General features: G+C 50.2%; 1 protein-coding gene across 2 annotated transcripts; it reads left to right on the top strand.

The window, feature by feature from the left end:
* Positions 1-804: 804 nt before the first annotated feature.
* Cpn1 (carboxypeptidase N subunit 1) lies at positions 805-21,553 on the top strand. Of its 2 annotated transcripts, none has more exons than XM_055591502.1 (9): positions 805-1,291; positions 2,786-2,982; positions 5,714-5,869; positions 7,646-7,828; positions 9,285-9,396; positions 13,325-13,464; positions 15,424-15,523; positions 18,337-18,455; positions 21,261-21,553. In XM_055591502.1, the coding sequence occupies exons 1-9, from the start codon at positions 1,069-1,071 to the stop codon at positions 21,375-21,377; spliced, it is 1,347 nt and encodes a 448-aa protein (XP_055447477.1). In that variant the 5' UTR covers positions 805-1,068; the 3' UTR covers positions 21,378-21,553. The 2 variants fall into 2 exon arrangements, with proteins under 2 accessions (XP_055447477.1, XP_055447478.1); XM_055591503.1 differs by having other exon boundaries at positions 1,235-1,298.
* Positions 21,554-22,232: the final 679 nt, after the last annotated feature.

Here is a 22,232-nt window from a genome sequence, read left to right as displayed (position 1 = left end):
TTTGTTTTGTTTTTGAGACAAGGTCCAATCAGATAGCCCTAGCTGGCCTGGATGTCACTGCATAGACCAGGTGGACTTCCAACTTGCCACAGTCCTCCAGCCACAGTCCTCCGAGGACTAGAATTATAGGTGGGTATCAGTGCCAGGTTTGTTTTGTTTTGTTTTGTTTTGGGACAGTTTCCCTATGTAGTCTTGGCTGTCCTGAACTCGCTCTGTAGACCAGGCTGGCCTCCAACTCACGGAGATCCCTTTGCCTCTGCCCACGGAGTGCTGGGATCAAAGGCGTGCGCCACCACTGTCTGGCTAATTGTTTGCGGTCTTTAAATTCTGGCTGTTAATCTTCTATGGATGAACATCCCGCAGTCATTTTCTCCTGCTCTGTAGGCTATACTCTTTGCTATGTAGAGATGTTTTTGTTTCCGTAATCACATCTGCCACTTCTCACTCTAATATCCTGAGCTATTGGATTCCTATTCAGAAAGCCGTCATCTTTTGCCCGTGTTGAGATGGGTTCATCTTCCTATCATTGAGTTACGAAATATTTATTAATTACAGATACATGATCAAATACATGATTTCACATTGTTTGCTCCAAGCAGGTGCCTCGGTTTCCCCTTCTGTTTGCCTTTAAGATCTTTGAGACAGAGCGGTGCTTCAGAACCGTTCAGGGCACAGGTTAAAGGGGACAGATAGTTCCTCTTGTAAGTTCTAACAAGCACATGTCAAGTCTCTTAAAAGCCCCTGGGAATCAAAGGGTTAAAAGTAGCTGTTTCTTGGGGCCTGTTTACCGTCCAGTTAATCAGTAAGCCAGAATCAGAGAGCTTCCCAAAGTGGGGATGCGCAGAACCCTTCCAAAAGGTTTTCCAGGCTTAGGCGAGGAAGAGAAATGAGCCCCGGGAGCATCGTGGCTATCTCAAGGCCACAGAAATAATCCCTAGCGTCGCGGAGGCCGCTCCCCAGCCTCCTTGCAGGTTCGCGCGGTGCGCTTTGGGCTCTGGATCCTGACTGGGAGAGGGTTGCTTGGAGAGGGGGCCGCGTTTCCGAGAGGCAGCTGGGAAGCTCAGCGAGATGCCAAACCTGCCCTCAGCCTTCCTGCCCCTCCTCCTGCTCTGCAAGTTTGTTGCCCCGGTGACCTTTCGTCACCACCGCTACGACGACCTCGTGCGGACGCTGTACAAGGTGCACAACCAGTGCCCGGACATCACGCGGCTCTACCACATCGGGCGCAGCGTGAAGGGGCGGTACCTCTACGTGCTGGAGTTCAGCGACCACCCTGGGACCCATGAGGCCTGTAAGTGGTGAGCAGAGCTGGGGTGAGCTGGGCCACTAACTTCCTTCCCTTACAAATGTAGAGACAGCGGCGGCTGCGCCCGCGGGGTGCTCCATATCCTTCCTCCTCCTCCACCTAGGAGGCAGGTGGCCCCACTTGGCTTAAAGCTTCCCTGGGCCCTGGGGAGCCTCCGCCCCACTTCAGGTTGCAGCGCGTTCCTCCTTGCTGGGTTCTGCTTGCTCAGAACTCCATGGTACGGAGGATCTTCTCCTGTTTCTCTCTGCTCTCCCTTCCCTTCCGTCCCCTCCCCTGCCTTCCCTCTCACCCTTGGTCTTTTTCTCCCAGGATTCAATGATTGGGAACACAGCATAAAGAGTTGAGCTCCTAGCTCTCCCGTGAGGTTAGGCTCAAGGTGGTGACTCACACTGAACAGTGTTTGAACTGGACCGGTGCTACGGCAAGGAAACAGGGAGGTGAAGAGGAAGAGAATCAGTAAGCCAGGGAAGGAGAGCTATGTTGTGTAGGGAAGAAGGCAGCGCTGGAGTGTCCCTTTAAAAGAGGGCACAGCTGTCTCACATTAGCGACCTAGAGCAGCACTTCTCAACCTTTGGGCCGCGACCCTTTGGGGGTTTCCTATCAGATACCCCACATATCAGATTTTTACATTACGATTCATAACAGTAGCAAAGTTAACAGTCATGAAGTAGCAACGGGATGATTTCATGGTTGGGGGTCACGACAGCATGAGCCACTGTGTTGTTAAAGCGTTTGGAAGGCTGGGAACCACTGGTCTAGAGGCTTGCACAGAACCTCAGTTCTGCCTTCCATTAACAGTTAACGCGGTGGCCGATGGGAAGAACAAAAAGCCAGGCAGAAGCAGATTCCTTCCCCTCCCATGCCTCAAAACACTTCTTTCCGGCTATGAAGGAGACATATTCCAGAGCCCCAAATGCCAAACAACTTACATCTTCAACTGAAAATATTACACTAGGCTGAAGAGCACTTTATGAGAGAGGTTTTGGGGAAAAGCCATCATCCACAGACTGGTCTCTGAGCAGGGTGCTGGGTGTGTCTTTATGAATGTCCTTCTCCAATGGTGCTCTCTGGGCTTTGACCTCCATTGCACGAACTGCCAGGCAGCCTCAGACAAGTTACTTAACATCTTCCACCCCCCCCTTCTTCCCTCTGAGGTTATGGGACCCACTCCACAGGAGTTCTCTTAAGATTAGCAATAAAGAACATGAACAGTAATACACTTGGGGGTTCAATAAGGAGTGATCATTATTTTCCTGGATGTCTATAGATTTTCCTATTGCAATTTATCTGGAAGGGGCTTGGGGCTTGCTGAGAAGGACCTAACGAAAGCCTGAGACTTTCTTCTTTTTTGGGGGGCTGGGGATGGGGGAGATGGAGTGGGGTATCTCAAGTTAGTCTGGAACTCACTATGTAGCCAACGCTGGCCTTGAACCCATGGTCCTCCTGCCCCTTCAAGCTGGGTTGCCTTTCTGTTTCCAGTGGAACCAGAAGTCAAGTATGTGGGGAACATGCACGGAAACGAGGTGCTGGGACGAGAGCTGCTCCTCCAGCTGTCCGAATTCCTGTGTGAGGAGTTCCGGAACCGGAACCAGCGCATCCTGCGCCTCATCCAGGACACACGCATTCACATCTTGCCTTCCATGAACCCTGATGGCTACGAGGTGGCTGCTGCCCAGGTATGCAGTTCTAAGGGAGATACATGAAGAGACTAAAGCCATCTTATGCAATGAGTGCCAAAAACAGTGTGTCCTATGTCCCATTGTAAATATCAGTAAAAAGGAAGGAAGGAGGAGGGAGGGAAGGAGGAGGGAGGGAAAAAAGGAAGGAAGGAAGGAAGGAAGGAAGGAAGGAAGGAAGGGTAAAACAGCTGGGGAGCCGGGGGTAACTGTGGGCTCTGATGGAACCTGAATGGTCCCTATACCCATCCAGCTAACCTTGAGATCTTGTTATGGGGACAGATGTGGAAATTCCTTGGCAACAGCTTATAAACTGGAAAATACTGTGCAGATGTGAGAGGGCATTACCAAGTCCCCACCTTTCTGTACTTTTAGCAGAAGAGCACAAACTTTCTCCAGATCTTGGGATGGGGGGATTAATTCTAGATTATTCCTCTTCCTCCTGTTTTTGTTTGTTTGTTCTTGTCCCCTTTATTGAGGCTTTATTGAAGCTTATTGAGGCTTTAAATTAAACATGCTAGCCAAGTACTCCACCACTGAACTATACTTCTGAGCCCCCCCCTTTTTTATTTTTTTTATTGTTGTTTCTTTTTGTTTTTTGGGGTGGTTTTTGTTGTTTTGTTGTTTCTCGAGGGTTTCTCTGTGTAGCCTTGGCTGTCCTGGACTCCCTTTGTCGACCAGGCTGTCTTCAAACTCACAGAGATCTGACTCAAGCTTCAAGATGGCTGGGTTCATAGCCATGCTGCTAGGCCCTAACATCTGTTTCTCTAGAGAGAGAACCATAAACTCAGGAGTGTGGATGGTTCCTAGAAGCCATGGGAGTCAGGAAAAGATTCTCTTAGGTCTTGCTGGTACCTCACTGTAACACCCATTTCATTCTTCTGAGCTCCAGCTAAAATGCTGTCATTGTTTCAAGCCACCAGGTTTGTGGGGTTTGTTACAGCAGCAGTCGGAATCTGTTAGACCATTTGCTGAGTGTTTGGGAACCTGGGGACCTTCTGTTAGGTGATGTCCCTCCTCTCCTCTCCTCTCCCTTTCTCTCCTCTTATTCCTCCTGTTCTCTACCACCACTACCCTTTTCTTTCCCTTTCTCTTTTTGGCTTTGCTGAAGGTGAGATCCTCAGCAGAAGCCTCACCCGTACGAAGCAAGCACTCTGACACCGAGCCACAAGCCCCAGCCCAGAGATCCCTTCCTTGCCAGCTTAACTCATGGCCACTTGTGTGCAAAATCAACCGGGAGAGCCCATTGCTGTTGATGCTGACAGTTAAAGCTACATGGCTAAGAACAAGAAGCAGCAAGACAGCCCCTACTGTAGAGGTGCAGAGCAAACTCAAGGCTTGGATAAATGTTTGCAATGGGGCAGAAATCCTGTTGGTACCTCAAGAGAACTCTTTGAAATGTCATCTTTTCAGTGCAGCCCAAGAATAAAACAGGAGTGGGATGTCATATAAAAAGAGAAGCCTCTGAGAATGATAAAGACTCTTAGAGAAAATTTGAATGGCAGGCGTCTCTGAGCTTCCGGTAGGAAATGAGGTTCATTTACCTCACTTCCTGGAAGAGCCAACAATTTGAGCTGCACCCACTTAGTCTATCGGGCTGTGGTGGACAGTCTTCTTCTCCAATGCCACACAAAATAGTTCTAATAACCACCCCCCCCCCACACACACACACACACTCCGAAACAGGATCTCATGCAGCCAAGGCTGGCCTTGAGAGGTTATGAAGTGTACAAAGGGTCCAAAATTTACAAAGAGTTCACTGTGGAGGCAGTAGACCGAAGCAGAAAAAGTTGTCCTTATCATGGACTGCTCCCATGGCAGTGGCAGTAGGCATTCTGGGACAGGAAGAGTGTCCCGTTCCCATGGGCTGAGGCAGGAGGAGTCACCATGGACAGCTCCTACCGAGTGCAGTTGGCTTAGGCAACTCCCAGTAGACAGCTCCCCACTGAGTTTCCGCCTTTTTGTCTCCGGCCTCCACAGCCCCAGGGCAGGAAGGAGGGGCTGACTGCCCTGGGGCGGGATGGGGACCGGCCAGTGTGCCACTTGCTACTTGGCCTCTAAACATAGCTCTTAGAGGGTGCGGTGGGCCATCCAGGTTGCCCTCTGTCTGAAGCAGGGAAGGGTGGCAGTGGGTCACCACAGCTTGCGGGTCATCAGGTCCTCTTGGGGTGGCAGGCCACCTCAGCTTGCTGGGGCGCCACACGCCTTGAGCTGGGTTGGAATGGCCAAGGCTTGGCATTGCCTCAGCCTGGCACAGCTGCTGCAGTGGGCTTGGCGCGGCAGATTGCCTCGACTCCAGCCTTAAATTTGGGACCTTTAGGAGCCTTATTGGGGAATTCCATTACTGTGGGTGTGCTCTGAGGGTTAACAGCCTTGCCTTATTTTCTGTTCTCTCCCACTGCTTCCTGTATGTGATAAAAATGTGATCAGCCAGCCTCCTGCTTCTGTTACCATGTCCTGCCTTCTGGGCCATTATGAACTCATCTTTCCTCCCTCCCTCCCTTTTCCTCTCCCTCCTCTCTCTTCCCCTCCCTCTGTCCCTTCTTCCCTTTGCCCCACCCAAACCATAAGCTAAAATAAACCATTTTTTTTTCTTAAGTTGATTTTGGCCATGGTATTTTATCACAGTAATAGAAAAGTATCTAATGCAGCTAGTGTTTAAAAGTTACACTGCACTCTGGAAATATAGGACGCTCCTAAACACTCATTTTTCCTCTCTTCGTCTCCTGAGGGCCCAAACACGTCTGGGTATCTGGTTGGCAGGAACAATGCAAATGGAGTGGATTTGAACCGCAACTTCCCGGACCTCAACACCTATTTCTACTACAACCAGAAGTATGGCGGCCCCAACCACCACTTACCCCTGCCAGACAACTGGAAAAGTCAGGTAGGAAAAGTCAGGTAAACATCGCCTGGGGTTGCTTAAAAAAATCGCCTGGGGGGTCAGGCGGTTTCTTCATAGCAGCAGAACCCCCGAGAACGAAGCATCACCTCACTTCTTGTTAATTTACCTGGAGGAATGATAGCTGCTGAGCTTCTTTCTGTCCTTCCCCCCAGCAGCATGGAGCCTTCGAGGAAGCAAGTCCTGAATCCACACAGTGGAAGGAGAAAACTGGCTCCTGCAAGTTGTCCTCTGGCCTCTGTATCAGGCTGATGTGTGCGTGCATTCATGCCTACACACGGGCGCGCGCGTGCGCGCGCGCACACACACACACACACACACACACACACACACACACACTCCAGCACGCACACACTCTGTGTGCATGAGCACACATGGACCTTCTGACTCATACTCCAGTGTTCTTTCTGCTGACACTAGATCAGTGGTTTTCAACCTTCCTATTGCTATGGCAGTTTAACACAGTTCCTCGTGTTGTGGTGGCCCCAGCCATAAAATTATCTCTGTTGCTATTTCATAACTGTGATTTGCTACTGTTATGAATTATAATATAAACACTGGTGTTTTCCAGTGGTCTTAGATTACCCCTGTGAAAGGGTCAGTCCACCCTGGAGGGGTCGAGACCCACAGGTTGAGAAACACTGTCCTGGACTGTCAGCAGAGAGCAGCAGCAGTTTATAAAAAAGTTAGCTACAGAATGAGGCCCGAGGTGTCTTACTCCTGGCTTCTCTGCCTTCCCTCTGTGTGACCCTTTGCATTGTCGAGCTCCCCTTGTTTCCTGCGCTCTCTCAGTGGGAGGCAGCATTTGGCAAGCTGTAGGTGATGCGAATGGTTCCATTCTGCTGTGGCCGGCTGCTGGGTGGGAATGACTGCCACCGCTGCCCAGGCCTGACTTTTCTCATGTGTGGGATGGTTCCAGACACCCCATTTATGACTAAGCTGAGAGACTGGGCGGGGGGGCTTTGCATCGGCCAATCGTGCATGAACAGAGTCAGCATTTTCCCCTTGGAAGTGATGCCGCCACTGGCACGGTGCTTAAGCGTGCCTGCCATTCTTCCTGAGAACTTCCGCTGGACAGCTCAAGGTCGCATGTAACTCCAGTTCCCGGAATATTTGATGCCCTGCACACTTGTGGACGTGCCCACACGCAGACATGCGTACGCACACAACATAAAATAAAACCTTTTTAGAAAATGATGTAAAAGTCATGTTGACGTCTTGGCTTGGTTACAGCTGTCCAGTTGGTTCCATTAAGTAACTTGAAAAGAACATGGTTCTACTCAGTGTGTCCAGCCAGAAGATGCCATGTATTGTTGTTGTTGTTTTGTTTAATTTCCTGAGGCAAGGTATCGAGGTAGCCTCGGCTGGCTTCCAGCATGCTTACTGAGGTTGGCCTTGAAATTCTTCTGTTCCTCAAGATCTAAAGTCTGCAGTTCTGCTGGTGACTGCCCTTGGTGTTACAGCTTCCACGGTGTGGGCGGATATGCTGGAAGTGCCCATCACTGTCTGGTGCAGAAGAGCTTCACTAACCCGGAGGCTTGCTTCTTGTCTATTTTGTGCATTATTGTCCACATGCTTTACTTTGGAAAGGGGTTCCGTACACTTACTTTTGAAATCATCACCACAGAGGTCAAAGTTTCTCAGCTCCAGGTCTCATATCCGGGATGCACTGTCCCCACAGGCCCCTTCTGACAGGCTTCTCCAGCTGACCTCGTGGCAGTTCAGCCACGCCTTTGCTGCTGACCTCTCACCTCTCCACAGGTGGAACCCGAGACCCGGGCGGTGATCCAGTGGATTCGCTCCTTGAACTTCGTTCTCTCAGCCAATATGCATGGTGGGGCTGTGGTGGCCAATTACCCTTATGACAAGTCCCTTGAGCATCGGTTCCGGGGTCCCCATCGCAGCTCCAGTTCCCCCACACCGGATGACGAGCTCTTCCAGACGGTATGCAGACCCCAGAGGCAGGGGCTTGGGGCTCGAGAGATGCAGTTCATGTCCGAGACACAGGACCCCACAGACCCCTCTCCTCTTGGAGAGAGGAGCTGTCTACTAAGTCACACTTTATTTCTGTCGATGAGCCATAAATCCAGGAGTGACTAAATCCAAACATGTTATAATTGCTATGATGAAAAGAACCCTTAAGCTGATGACAAATGAGAATAAACCTGAAAAGTAATTATACTGTCCATGAGTCAGTAGCGTGAAATGGGAATTTTGAGAGAATCTAATTTACACTTTTATGATGATATGTCTATTTTAGTGAAAAATAGACCATGCAAATTAAGATTTAAATAAATTTACAGAACAGTAGAATGGGCTGGAGAGATGGCTCAGGAGCTAAGAGTTCTTGTGGCTCTTATAGAGAACCCCAGTTCCGTTCCCACAGTCCATGTTTGTCAGCTCAAAACCGCCGGTAATACCAGCTCCAGGGGACCGGACACTGGTCTCCAGGCACACTTGCCCCACATTCACATACCCACACAACACACACACACACACACACACAGGAACACACATACAAATCTTTCTGAATATAGAACCGGTGGCATACGCCTTTAATCCCAGCACTTGGGAGGCAGAGGCAGGTGGTGAGTTTGATGCCAGCCTGGTCTATAGAACCAATTCCAGGCCAGGTAGGGCAAGATGTCTGAAATTCTTTAATTATTAAAAAGTAATAGGGATTATGGAGAGTCTCAGCATGTGCCTCTTTCCAGCACATGTTTCTGTCAGGACGTTTCTACTTGAGTCAGGCTTTGGTTTCTTTCAATAAACTCAGCTGGAAAAAATGGTCCAACTGAAACGGACCTCCTGGGCAGTCTGCTGTCACCCCTCCCCTTTTGACATGACAGATTTATCCCCGAGAAAGTGGAAACACCAGAATACAGGGCTCCTGGCAGCATGGACAGCTCCTGGGAAGCTGAGGCAAGCAGGAGGATTGAGTTCAAAGGCAGCTGGACAGACGTGAGACCCAATGGAGACCAATGGAGATGGAGGACAAGAGGGAGGGAGGGGACAGAGTTCTGAATCCAGAACTCCCAACTGTAGTCTGAATCATGCTCACTTACCTGGATGAATGCACACCCATACACACACACACACACACCCCCAAACACACACACACACCACACACCACACACACACACACACCCATACACACACACACCCAAACACACGCACACACACACCCCCATACACACACACCACCACCACCACCACCACCACCACCACCACCACCACCACCACCACCTCCATCACCTCCTCCTCTGTCTCCGACACCCTTCCTTGCACTGAAACATATACTACACAAGTCATTGTGGTCTCTTGGCATCCCCCAGTTGGGTGCCTGAGCGTTGCTGTGGGAGTTGAGATTGCTCTCAGGCATCTTCTGCTCTTCCTCCAGCTGGCCAAGGTCTACTCATATGCACACGGATGGATGCACCAAGGTTGGAACTGCGGGGACTACTTTCCAGATGGCATCACCAATGGGGCGTCCTGGTATTCTCTCAGCAAGGGTGAGCAGTCCTGGGAATGGCCAGGCCGAGGGGCAGACTGCCCTTCTCGGGGGCGTGATGGGAAAATGGAGGAGAGAGCTCTTGAGAGGTCATTTGACAGTCTGTTTGTGATCCTAAAAGACCAGGGAGGGGGTAACGTGTGGCTTTATGAAACTGATGTTTTATGCCCTAATCTGCTGGGGCATAGGAGAAAAATAATGAGGCTGAATGAAGGGTGTGGTCTCTGAGAGTAAATCAACTTGGAATTCAGCTTGCTCCTGTACCAGCTGTGTGGCTTTAGGCTAATTGCATGCCCTCTCTGTGTTTTGCTTCCCATCTCTAAGCCTGATAACGTGCCTCACAATTTTGATGCTTTGGGTAAAGCAGTTAGAAACACCTGGCTTCTAAGTGCTCTTGTCTCCAAAAGCAGCACAGGTGGGGCGCAGGCTGCAGCAGGTGAGCAGAGAGGCTGGTTCCCCTGATGGCTCGGGACCCTGGCTACCACCTTCCCACAGCAGGGCCCACCATGGGCATGGGCTGTTCATCGGGGAAGCTCAGGGAGCTCTAGCAGTGGGTGCGGCCCGCCCCCTTCCCTGCACCTCTCCCCCTTCTTCCCCGTAGTTCCCCTGCCCTGTTCTCTGCACTCTGTCCCCTCCCCCGCAAACCCCCCTCTCCCGCCCCCCTGCTCTGTTCCCTGCCCCTTGCCTGGGACTGGCTCTGGCTAAACATCTGTCTTGAACCTTCCACTGTTAAGGACAGGGAAGAGGCTAGACCAGGGACCTGGGTTCTCTCAGGAGCTGTTCACACCTGTCTTTTTCCATATTCTCACATCTGAGCCATCCGTATTGATAAGGGCCGAGTTGCTGTTTGGTCCTGGGGAGAGTGGAGAGGAGAAAGCCAAGGAGTCACTGTGCACCGAGAAGTTAGACTTGTGGCCCCAAACCCACCTGAACACAAAGGTAGACTGACATCTCTACCTGTGTGTGAAGTAGAGATGTGAAGCCGGCCTCCACGTCCCCTGGATTGGAAGAATCAGATATGCTTTTCAAATCATGCTTGTTTGTTTCCTTTCTCCTTTCCACCCTCCCTGTCCTCTGAGGAGGCATGTGCCATGCCTCCTAAGAGAATCTCCACTCTAAACCAAACCGGCACAGTCCCCAGGTTAACAATGATTAATTAGGTCAGTTATGACTATCTCAGCAGTGTGGCCTCCGACCTTATCCTGGAAGTTGTTAGATGTAGAAACGTAAGGCCCTTACCCTGTGCCTCCTGAATCAGAAACTCTGGGTGTAAAGTCCAATGATCAGTGTCTAGCTGGATGGCCCAGCCTTCCAGGGGACTCTAGTGCGTGGGAAGAAACCACTTATTCACTTGTGGTTATTGGTCTCTGGATTAGTCAGGGTTCTCTAGAAGAACAGAGCCCATAGGGTGAATATATGTTAAAAAGGAATTCATTAGACTCACTCACAGGATAGAGTCTGGGTGGCCCAACAGTGGCTGTCCTCACACTGAAGCCACCAAGGACCTGGCACCTGCACAGTCCTAAAAGCTGGGCCTCTCCCAGTCAGGTGCTGAAGGCCCAGATTATTCCTGGGGAGCCCATGGCCTTCAGCCCATGTCGTAAGACCAAAGATGCTGGGTTCTAATGGCAGCAGCAGCGACAGTGGCAGAAAAAACAGGGTAGATGAACATGCCAGTGAGACACAAAGACAAGCAGACAATGCTGTCCCCTGAACCTCCTTTCATCTGGGTTTCTGCTCTAAGAAATGTTGCCTGCAGTTAGGATGGGATTTCCAGGTTCCGATGGCTAAAAGTTCCCCATAAATGTTCCCAGCAGCGTATCTCTTAGTTGAGTCCAGGCCCAGTTAGGCGAACAACCAAGATTAGCCCCCAGCCCCCAGCTTCCTCCAGTCTTTCTTATTTTATGTGTACAAGTGTTTGCCTGGGGCCCGAGGAGGCCACAAGGTGTCAGCTCTCCTGGAACTGGATAGTTGCGAGCCACCTATCGGGGTTGGGGTCTAACCTGGGTGCTCTGGATGAACAGCCAGTGCTTTTAACTGCTGAGCCATCTCTCCAGCCCCCTGCATTCTTTTTGCAACAGCTGCTTGCTCTCATCAGCATAAAGAACAAGTGCAGGGAGGCTAACTACGTAGGTAATTATTTTTCAATTTTTATTGTGGCAAAATACAGAACTTACTGTCCTTTGGGTTTGTTTTTGTTTTGTTTTGGTTTTTGGTTTTTGTTTTTTTTTTTTTGTGACAGGGGTTCTTTGTGTAGCCTTGGCTGGCCTAGCATTTACTCTGAAGTCTAGGCTAACCCTGACTTCACATCAAGCCTCCAGTCTCTAGAGGGCAGAGATTATAGGCGTACACCACCACAAGCTTGCTTATTACACTCTTAACATTGTGCAACTGGCCCCACCACCGTCTCTAGACTCTTCCCACTGTGTCCCAGTGCCCATGCTGCCTCTATGGTTTCGACTAGCCTGGGTATTTTGTAATATTGTATCATGCAGTATTTGTCTTTGACTCTGGGCTAGTTTATTGTGCGGCATTCTCACAGAACATCAAGTTATACGCTAGAAATTTCTTTCTTCGGAAGACAGATCCCAACATATGCGTACACCTCATTTTCTTTGTATGCTGATGGATATCATCTGGATGTATACTGATGGATATCAATGGACAACGGGCTCTGTCTACTTTCTGATTAGTAAGAATAAGTCTACTATGAGCGTGGATGTAAAAATGCCTCTTTGAGATCTTGATTTCAGTGCATATCTAGAGCTGAAATTGTGGGATTAGATGATAAATATTTTCTTTAGTAGCTGTATCATTTTATCCTTTTATCGATAGTGCACAGGCTCCGATTTCTCTACACCTTTATCATTGTTTTCTGTCCTCATCCCTCTCTCTGTAGTAGTCACCCAGTGAGTACAAGCTGGTCTCACACAGCAGCTTGGTTTGTGCTGCTCTGGAGATTAATGATGTTGAACATCCTTTTTGTGTGCTTATCAGCCTTTTGCACATTTTCTTTAGCTCAATATCTATTGAGGTCTCTCTGTGTATCCATTCTTTCATTTATTTTTGTATTTATTTTGAGACAAGGCTTTACTCTGTAGACCAGGATCTGGAACTTGCTAGGTAAATTAGGTTGGCCTTAAACGCACAGAAATCCTCCTGCCTCTGCCTCCCAGATAAGCATTAACAGATGTCAAGAGGCAGAGGAGGTAGTGATGAAGATATAGTGGAGACGTCATGACTAAAGGGAATGATGGGATGTGGCAATGGTGGGAGGTGGGTCCTTTGTGATTTCATATCATTTTAAAAATATATGTCCAATAATACGGGCAGCTGTGCTGATTAAGCCAACTAAGAGAATAAGAACCCTTTCATTTGGGCCGGCTACCAAGAGCTGGCTCTCACCTCAAAGTCTCTTGTTGTCAAAGAGATCAAATCCCCATCACCTTGGCGCTGGGGGAGAGGAGACAGGAAAGTCATTGTCCTTGCTGGTGGCGAGCTTAGCTCCAGGTTCAGGGAAAGACCCTCTCTCGAGGGAGGAAGGCAGAGCATGACTGATCGAGCAGGAGCAGGGCACCTGAGTGTTCCTTGAGCCTCTGTGTGTGCACACGAGTATGTACCTGGACACACACACACACGCACGCACGCGCACGCACGCGCACACACACAGAAGGGGAATTAAATCATGAAATGGAAGGAACAAAGGCTTCAGGTGACAAGATTAACACAGAAAGAAAACTGGAGAGAGAGAAAGGCGCGTGACTCGAGGCTGGGGTAACGACTTTGTGTAGGGTAAGCGTTAACAGATATCACGAGGCAGAGGAGGTGGCGATAAAGACGTAGGGGCTCTGTCGTGACTAAAGGGAACGAGGGGATGGGGCGATGGTGGGCGCCTCAGCAGGAGGATGCACCACTGCCTCTTTCCCTAGGAATGCAAGACTTCAATTATCTCCACACCAACTGCTTTGAGATCACGCTGGAGCTGAGTTGCAACAAGTTTCCCCCCCAGGAGGAGCTGCAGCGGGAGTGGCTGGGGAACCGGGAAGCCTTAATCCAGTTCTTGGAACAGGTAAGGTCTCATCTTTTCAACTCTCGTGGTTGCTGCAGGGGTGGCTGGGGTTCCCACAGATTCAGGCCTCCACCCAGCTCTGACTCAATGCAAGGAGCGCTCTACTCACGGGATTTTTTTTCCCCCTTCAATGTCCTGGAGCACAGCTGTCTGTCAAAAGCTTTCCTCTAAGCTGGGGATTTTGGGTAAACATACCTCTATCCCTGTCTGTGTGGAGCTGACATTTTAATGAGAACAGACAATGGACAAAGTAAGAAAGTGAGTCCTGTGAAGTGTTAAAAAAAGGAAAGGCTATGAAGAAAGCCTTATGGAGAAGGTGACTCTTAAACAGGTCCAAGGAGCAGGGGGCACAGTGAGGCCAGGTGTCAGGAGCAGGGACAGGGCCCTCCAAACACAGGCCTTGAAGAAGAGCCAAGCTTCGCCTCTGAAAGCCTCACATGCCCTGCGGCGGCTTCTGTCAAAAACCAGGGTGACAAGGCTCAGGAGGAGGTGGAAAGACCTGTCTCCCTGGGCACTGTCACCGGGAGCGGAAAGTCATGTTGCTTCTGTGGAACACAGTGTGACAGAGCTTCCGGAAAATCAAAAATCAGCCTGAAGTTTAGCTCAGTGATAAAGCACTTGCTTAGCATGTGCAAGAGCCAAAGTTGGGTCTCCTGACCAACAAAAGAAACCATAATTAAGATAAAATGATCATATTATTCAGCACGGTTAAATTCCAAAGAAGTGGAATCAGATAGACAGACAAGACAGGAAGGAAGGAAGGAAGGAAGGAAGGAAGGAAGGAAGGAAGGAAGGAAGGAAGGAAGGAAGGAAGGAAGGAAGGAAGATTATTCAGCCTTCAAAACACAGTAAGCGCTGACTCACGCCTTAGCATGGATGGACCTTGAGGACACTGTGTTAAACGAGATAAGCTAGTTACGAATTCAGATATTGTGTGACTCCATTTAGACAGAGCTCCTTCAGTCATAGAGACAGATTGTGGAATGGTGGTGGGGCTGGGAAAGCAGGGGGTGGGGTAGAAAGTGGGAGGATGGGGAGTTGTAGTTTAAGGTGAGCGAGCGGCTTTGGTGCCATCAGAGGAAAAGAGTTCTAGCGATGAGTTGTTATGCTGGGCACACACTACAAATGTACTCAATAAACTGGACTGTACAACTTACAGTATGAGTATTTCATCACGAGTTATTTTCAATCCTCTGTGTGTGAGCGTGTGTGTAGGTGCGACCGTGCCGGTGCTCGTGTGGAAATCAGAAAGCAGCTTGTGGGAAGGAGTCTGTTCTCTCCCTCCTCCACTTGGGTCCCGGAATCAAACTCAGGCTGTCAGGCTCAGCAACGAATGCCTTTATCCACTAAGCCATCTCTACGGCCCTGACCACAGTGTAAAGCTTTTAATTAAAATAAAACTCAACGTTAGACCAGTAGGGGCTGGAGAGGTGGCTCAGCGGTTGGGAGCACTGGCTGCTCTTTCAGAAGACCCCAAATTGGGTTTCCAGCACACTCTGTTGGTTGGCTCACAACCATCTGAGACTACAGTCCCCAGGGCTCTGAAGTCCTCTCCTGGCCTCTTCAGGCACCAGGCAAGCACATGGTGCATAGGCAGACGAAATACCCAGATGCAACCAGTCAGTCACTCACTCACTCAATCAATAAATGTGAGCGATTAGATTAGCAGGGTGGCTAGGGTGGAAACAGCCCTGAAGAACAAGGCAGAGGGTAACTGTCATGGGGCTGGGCAAGTAATGGACTGTGGCCTTCCAGGCCAGCACAGGAGCCCAAGGCCTTGTAGGGCTGTGGGAAGAAAGGTAGGGGTTATGGGGCTGGGGAGCAGTGAAGAGCTGGTTTACCGGCTGCTGCCATGGTGTTATGAAGGTGGTCTGCAAGGAGCCTTGGGGAGGGCTGGAGCCTCTCCAGCTGTACAGGCATTCTGTGATTCTCACTCTCAGTGGCTGCTGTCTCCTGCAGGTTCACCAGGGCATCAAGGGAATGGTACTTGACGAAAACTGTAACAACCTCACAGGGGCTGTCATTTCTGTCACCGGCATCAATCATGACGTCACTTCAGGTAGGCAGGAAGGGAGTTTCTGCTCCTTGTGTCCTTCAAAAGAACTAGGGACCAGTTTGCAAGCCAGGAAGACCAGCAGGGACATCAGGGACACTGGAGGTAAGGCACGGAAGCAAGGAAGGAAAGAAGGAAGGAAGGAAAGAAGGAAAGGGTACCGAGTATGGAGCCAAAGGCAAGCTCTGCTTGGAGCAGCCAGGATACAGAAACTCTTCCACTTCTGGAGTGAGCAGGCTCTGAGTGCAGAGAGCTCCTGGTCAGAGCCTGGGGATCGCGTGGAGACAGTCTTGTTAGGAATATTTCTGGGCTTGACACTATTAGTAATGATGGAGTGGAATAGGCCAAGAAGGACAATAACACACATGCTTGGCCTTCCCTCTGGCTCGGCATTTCCCACCTGTCCGTTCAGGAGAAGCTAATAGTTTCCTCCTGCAGGCTGGGTCTGAGGCAAGCTGTGAGCTGTGGAGCAGTCTGGGCACTCCCTGGGGCCCGCTGGAAGGGTACTGGCTTGGTTTCTTTCGCTGTTGCTATGGTGAAGCACTCTGAAAAAAGCAACTTAGGGGAGAAAGGGCTTGCTCATAGTTCCGGGGTCATAGTTCCACCATAGTCTGGAGTCAGGGTGACAGGAGCTCGAAGCATCTGGGGAACTCACACCCACAGTCAGGAAACAGGGCGACAAGTATATGCGTGCTAGAACTCGGAGCCTTTTGCTACACTCTGAGGACCTTGACTGTGCACCTGGCATCACTGACAGGTGGAGACAGCCAAGGCCCTCTTTGAAGAAACATCTAGAAATGGAGCTTTTGTAACACAATTGCTAGTTACCCCTGAGCATAAGCCCCCAATTAAAACAACAACAATTTCTGGATATAATCTAAACAATTCAATATGTGCATAATGACACATTGCATTGCAAAGGATTTTAAAGTAAATTACAGGGCTGGGGGTGTGGCCTGGTGAAGCACTGGCCTAACGTGCAGGAAGCCCTGGGTTCAATCCTAGCACTGAGTCAGCTAGGCATGGTGGCACACACCTGTAATCCTAGCATAGAACACTCAAGGTCGTGCTAGGCTACACAGTGAGGTTGAGGCAGACTGGAAGGCCCGAGATCCTGTCATGCATCTCAGAGAGAGAGATAATAGTAACAGAAAAAAAAAAAATGGCCTCACTACTGCCTGTGTCATTCTTTGTTTTGTTTTGCACTATATAGTGCTGGCTGGCCTGGAACTCCATGTGGACCAGGTTGGCCTTGAACTCACAGAGATCCCAACCTTAGTCTCCAAAGTGCTGGGATTAAAGGCATGTACCATCACGCCCAGTTGCCTGTATCCTTCCCTATTGAATTTATTTCTAGTATTCATTAACTTCTCATTAATTTATTTATTTTGTGCATGTGTCTGTTTGGGCACACTTGTGCCACAGTGAGTGTGAGTTCCAGGGACCCCACCCAGGCCCTCAGCTTGGTGCCCTCTTTTTGTTCATTTGTTTTCTGAGGCAGGGTTTGATTGAGGCTGGCCTTGAACTCCCGATTCTCCTGACGGTCCAACATGCTCAGCTGCTAAAGGAAATGTTATTGATTTGTAAAGATTTTATTTATTTTGGATGTGTGTAGGGCTTCACCTGCGTGTGTGCCGTATGCATGCAGTGCCCGAGGAGGCCAGAAGGGGGCATCAGAACCCTCTAGAAGATAACCATGTCCTGTAGGAGCAGGGACCCAGACCCAGGTCCCTCACTGCTGAGCCGCCTCTCCAGATACCCTCACAATTGACTTTAACGGGATGAAGGATCATTAACCAAAATTCTACAACCCCGCCCTAAAACAATAAGCTTCTCTTCATTTTTGTTTTCTCTTTAACGTTTGAAGGTGACGGAAGAGATGATAAACAGGAAGGGCTGGAGATGTGAAGCCCGGCTTCAGCCCCAGCCCCACGGAAGTTAAGCATGCAGTCCACGTAATCCCAGAGCTGGAGAGGTTGAGGCAGGAAGGTCGTACATTTTCGGGCCATCCTCAGGCAAAATAACCAGTGTGAGGTTATATAAAATATTATATAGCCTGTTTTAAAAATAAAATAGATATCTTTTCTGGCTGACATGGTGGCACACTCCTGTAATCCCAGCCCTCAGAAGGCTGAGGGAGGAAGATCATGAATGTGAGGCCAGCCCGAATAGTTACTTTGATGGTAGTTTGGGTCAGAAAAGAGAGAGGAGGGGTGGGGGAGTTTCTCAGGCCAGACCATTAGTGACCGTTTAGTCTGACTCTGATCTGTATAACATTCCCGCAGCTTGTCCAGGGTCTTGATTCAGCCTCTTGAGGGCCCACAATTCTATACAGGAGTCTGTTTCTTTTTTTGACAGCTGCTTCTCACAGTAGTTTCTGCTTTTCTCTGGCAAAATCTGCCTTTCTACAGTGCTAGCCTCAGGGTAGTCTGTTTACCAACCATCCTTTTCTTTGCAATGGCTTTTCAAATGTCAGAGGGATCAACACTTTCTCACCAGGCAAAATATTAGCAGTCATTTCCACCTTTTCTCTTCCCTAGCGACTTTTTGCTGAACAGGAATCTGTATTAGACCCGGGATTTAGAGCAGACTGTAGTTTGAGACGCAGCACAGTGGAACCTTCCCAGGCATGACTCCTACCGAGGAACGTTCTTCTGAACACTTTAGCTGCTATAGGTGTCATCACACTAGGAGGAAGAAACAAAACAAACAAACGAAAAACAGGCTTGTGGCCACCTCGAACCTCCAGCTCGCTTTCATAGCCAGGTTCTGTCTGAAGTGGGTTTGAAGTCGGCTGAGTTCCATCCTTCTGTGTTTAGGTGAACGCGGGGATTACTTCCGGCTGCTGCTTCCCGGTACTTACTCTGTCACAGCCAAGGCCCCAGGGTACGACCCAAAAACAATGACCGTGACCGTGGGGCCTGCAGGACCAACACGGGTGAGTCACCCCGAGCCTTAGACGGCACATTGCTCAGTTCCCCGCTTGACTTTTCGTGGTTCACCTCTTTGACTCAGCCTGCCTTTCTCATCCTGCTTCTTCCTCTGTAAATTTATTGCTAACACTTCGTTGTGGTTAGGGTTTCTGTGGCTGAGACAAAACACCATGACTACAAAGCAGGTTGGGGAGAAAAGGGTTGATTTGTGTTACACTTCTATATTGCTGTTCATTATTGAAGGAAGTAGGGACGGGAACTCAAAAGAGGCAGGAGCTGAGGCAGAAGCCATGAGGTGAAGGGGTGCCCCTTACTGGCTTGCTCCTCGTGGCTTCCTCAGCCTGCTTTCTTATATAACCCAGGACCACGATTCCGGGGAAGACACCATCCACAATGGGCTGGGCCCTTCCCCATCAATCACTAACTGAGAAAACGCCCTACAGCTGGATCTCATGGAGGCATTTTCTCAGCTGAGGCTCCATCCTCTCTGATGACACTAGCTTGTGTCGAGTTGACACACAAAACCAGCCAGTACACACTTCCTCCTGAAGGACTACACAGAGAAAGCACAGGTCCACCGAGGGGGCACAACACAGGCCATTTAGTAAATGTGCACAACACAGGCCCTGGAGCTGCTCCACGCAGCACTGGTAACTTCTTCACGGCCACAGACAGGGGCTACCACTAGGTGGCGCTCTGCAAGCCGTCGTGCCCTGTGGTCTCAGGCTCTCTTTCCCATGGCTGCCCTCCAGGACCAGCCACCTCCGGCCTCAACTCTCCACAACTCTCCTTTATAGAAAGGACAGGAAACAAAGAACCATCGACTTACATGGATGTCAACTCACCGTGCAATCAGGCAGAGCATCTTTTTACATGCTCTTGAGCAGCTGCTGGGCTTTCCAGCATTGCCGTACGAGAGCTTTCCACAACTGCCCATTTTAACCTTCACAGCCCTCTCTGTAAGTGCCACACAGTGAGAGGATGGCGGGGGTGGGATTCACCTCCTAATATGTCACCGGGACAGACACTACCCTCCCTGCCTGTTCGCAGAACCCTGGAAGCCAACAGAGCAAAGAGAACTTCAGGTCTTTAAAAAATTCCTCTAAAACTTAAAATCATTGCCCCGCCCCTGCCCTACACACCGTCTCTCTGTGTCTGTGTGTGTGTGTGGGGGGGGGTATTATTGTGCGAGCATGCGTTGTGAGAATGAGGCGTGGCCATGCCATGGTGGAGGTCGGAGAACAATTTCGGGTTCCTTATTGGAAGCCCTGTCTCCCTGTTCTCTGCTGCAGCAGTGTTACCCTCTAGGCCAGCTGGCCTGGGAGCTGCCAGGGATGGGATTACAGAGGCCCGTGCTGCTTTAAGCAGGGTTTCGGGGACTCACACTCAGGTCTTCACACTTGAATGGCAAGAGCTTTATACTGATGGTGGGGGCGGGGTAGAAGGCAGCCCTCCATCATGCAGAACCCTGTTTCTCAGCCAGCCAATCCCCTTTCTTCCCTGTTCCACCCTAAAATGTATGTAGCCCAGCAGCAGCCACCTACATAAATGTGCACTGTGGGCAAGCCAAATGTAAACATCTCCACAGCATTCTGACTTATGCCTATTTCAGAGTGACCTCCCATATCCTTTAAATAAACCGGCATAACCTTTCATCATGTCAAGTATAACTGAGAGACACAAGCTGTCATTTGGATGTAACATTCAGAGACAATAGTGGCTGCCACCCTGCTTACTGATTTCGCTACTGTCTACTTTGTTTCCATTTGTATTTTAGAGCAGTAGCCACTTGCTTGAGGAAAGAACACAGATATTTACTAAAGGGTCTTTGTATTACAGTGAAGAGGATTAAAATCGCTCCCAGAGTCCAGCACTCTCTCCAGACTCGAGTCTTTCTTCTTGCCTATTGGCTCCTCCTCTTGTTGCTAGTCTCTTCTCTTTTCTCTCTGACACTCCCTCCACACCCCTTTACAGAACTAGCAAAAAAAAAAAAAAAAGTCTGGCCAGGGATTTTTATGGAAGAGGCAGGAAACTCAGCAGGGTGTTTTTAATTCCTGCCTCTCACAGGGAGGGGCTGCCAGGGAAGCCCAGGGGAGTGGAGTGAGGACTTGGTGTCACTCCTGCCTCTGCTGCTGCCACGCCCAGAGTCCCACACCCAGTCCTCAGCATCTGTCCATTAGTGTTCCGTGGCTAGCGGACAGCTGGCACAGCCCTTGGAAGATCACACAGATGCCCATGTAATCTTGGGCTCGAGAATGCAGGGGGCTATGGTCCCACACCCCTTTAATCCCAGCACTCTGAAGACAGGGGCAGGTGGATCTCCGTGAGTTCGAGGCCAGCCTGGTCTACAAAGCAAGTTCTAAGTAGCCAGGGCTATGTAGTGAGACCCCATCTCATAAAGGAAAACAAAACAACAACAACAACAAAAAACCATCCAGGCAATTTCTGTCATCTTTTCTATTCTCTGTTGCCAAGCAGTATGGCAGAAGGTTGAAACGCTCATTGGCATGCATGGTATGTGACTCACAGAGCCAGCAGGCAGGGAAAGGAGAGTAAGACCCCTTCAGCCATCACTCTCGCACTAAGCAGGGTTTCTGCGGCTGGAGGCATAGACAGAAGTTTTTGCTGAAATGTGTTTTTAAAACCATACGTTTAGTTCACCCAGCTGCCACACACTTCCTATCACAAGTGACTGACTCTCTCCCACTCTTTTGGGAAATAATTGCCAAGTCTGTGGGACCCCACCGTTAGAACCTGGTGCAACGGGGAAAAGTCCAGACGGGATCTTAGCTTCCGCCTTGCCCTTGCAGGTCGACTTCCAACTCAAGCGAAGCACATCCGGCCGAGCACAGGGGAGCAGGGCAAAGCAGTCCCGGATACACAGAAAGAAAGACCTGGCAACAAAGCGACATCGAGGCCCTGCCTGAAGCCCAGCACCCAGAGCCACACACAGCAAGGCCAGGTCCCTGCTCTCCAACCCGTGGCCACACTCTTATTATCTGGGACATGGTTAGACATAGGCACATACAGACCAGTCCCGAGCATTTCTCTCTGTCCCAGGAGCAGGCCTTCCTGGGCCAGCATTAAAGGAGTCAGAACCTTGTGGAATGTGGCGCCACTGTGCATGCCTCCAGCAGGGTTCTGGAGACCTTCTTTCTGGGAGTTTGGTTTGGGTGCCATGCCAGTGTGTACTGCATGCTGAGACAGGTTCCAGCTGGCCGTCCTTCTGTCTCCAGAGTCTAGCATGGAGCTGGTGGCAGTGTGGTGCTGCGTAAGCTGTCCAAATGACTGCAGTGCCGAGGTGACCCAGAATTGCCCGGGACCATTTCCGCAATGGCCACTGGTTTCCTAGCAAGGAGAAGATGTGCGCTGCAGGGCCCAGTTCCCCGTTCCTCACCCATGAGCACTGCCAACAAGTTACCTTCTGGGTATGGAGGAGACCTGGCACTCCTGTAGCCTGGGAACGTGTCCTGCAGGGAAATGTGCTGGGCCTCGCTGAGTCCCAGCCGAACCCACTGGTGCCGACTGCAGCACTGAGAAAACTAGATGTTTCCCAAGACTTTGTGTCATCTTCCATCTCATGCCTAGAGTGTGCAAGCTCGTGCACCCTCGTCAGGCTGGTGTCCCAGGTCCTCTGTCCCTGGGGCTGGCTGTTGGGGAGTGGTCTGAGTTTCCACAGCTGTCCCACTAGCGAGCCCAGCTTTTCCTCTGGGTGAGCAGTTCCCCTCTCGGGTCCCAGGGCAGAGCTTCACACACATCAGCAGCTGTGAGGACCTGCTGTC

This window comes from Psammomys obesus, unplaced genomic scaffold (genome assembly GCF_907164565.1).
Source record: "Psammomys obesus unplaced genomic scaffold, mPsaObe1.curated_primary_1811, whole genome shotgun sequence".
NCBI classification, from domain to species: Eukaryota; Metazoa; Chordata; class Mammalia; order Rodentia; family Muridae; genus Psammomys; species Psammomys obesus.
This window is presented reverse-complemented; position numbering and strand designations above follow the sequence as displayed.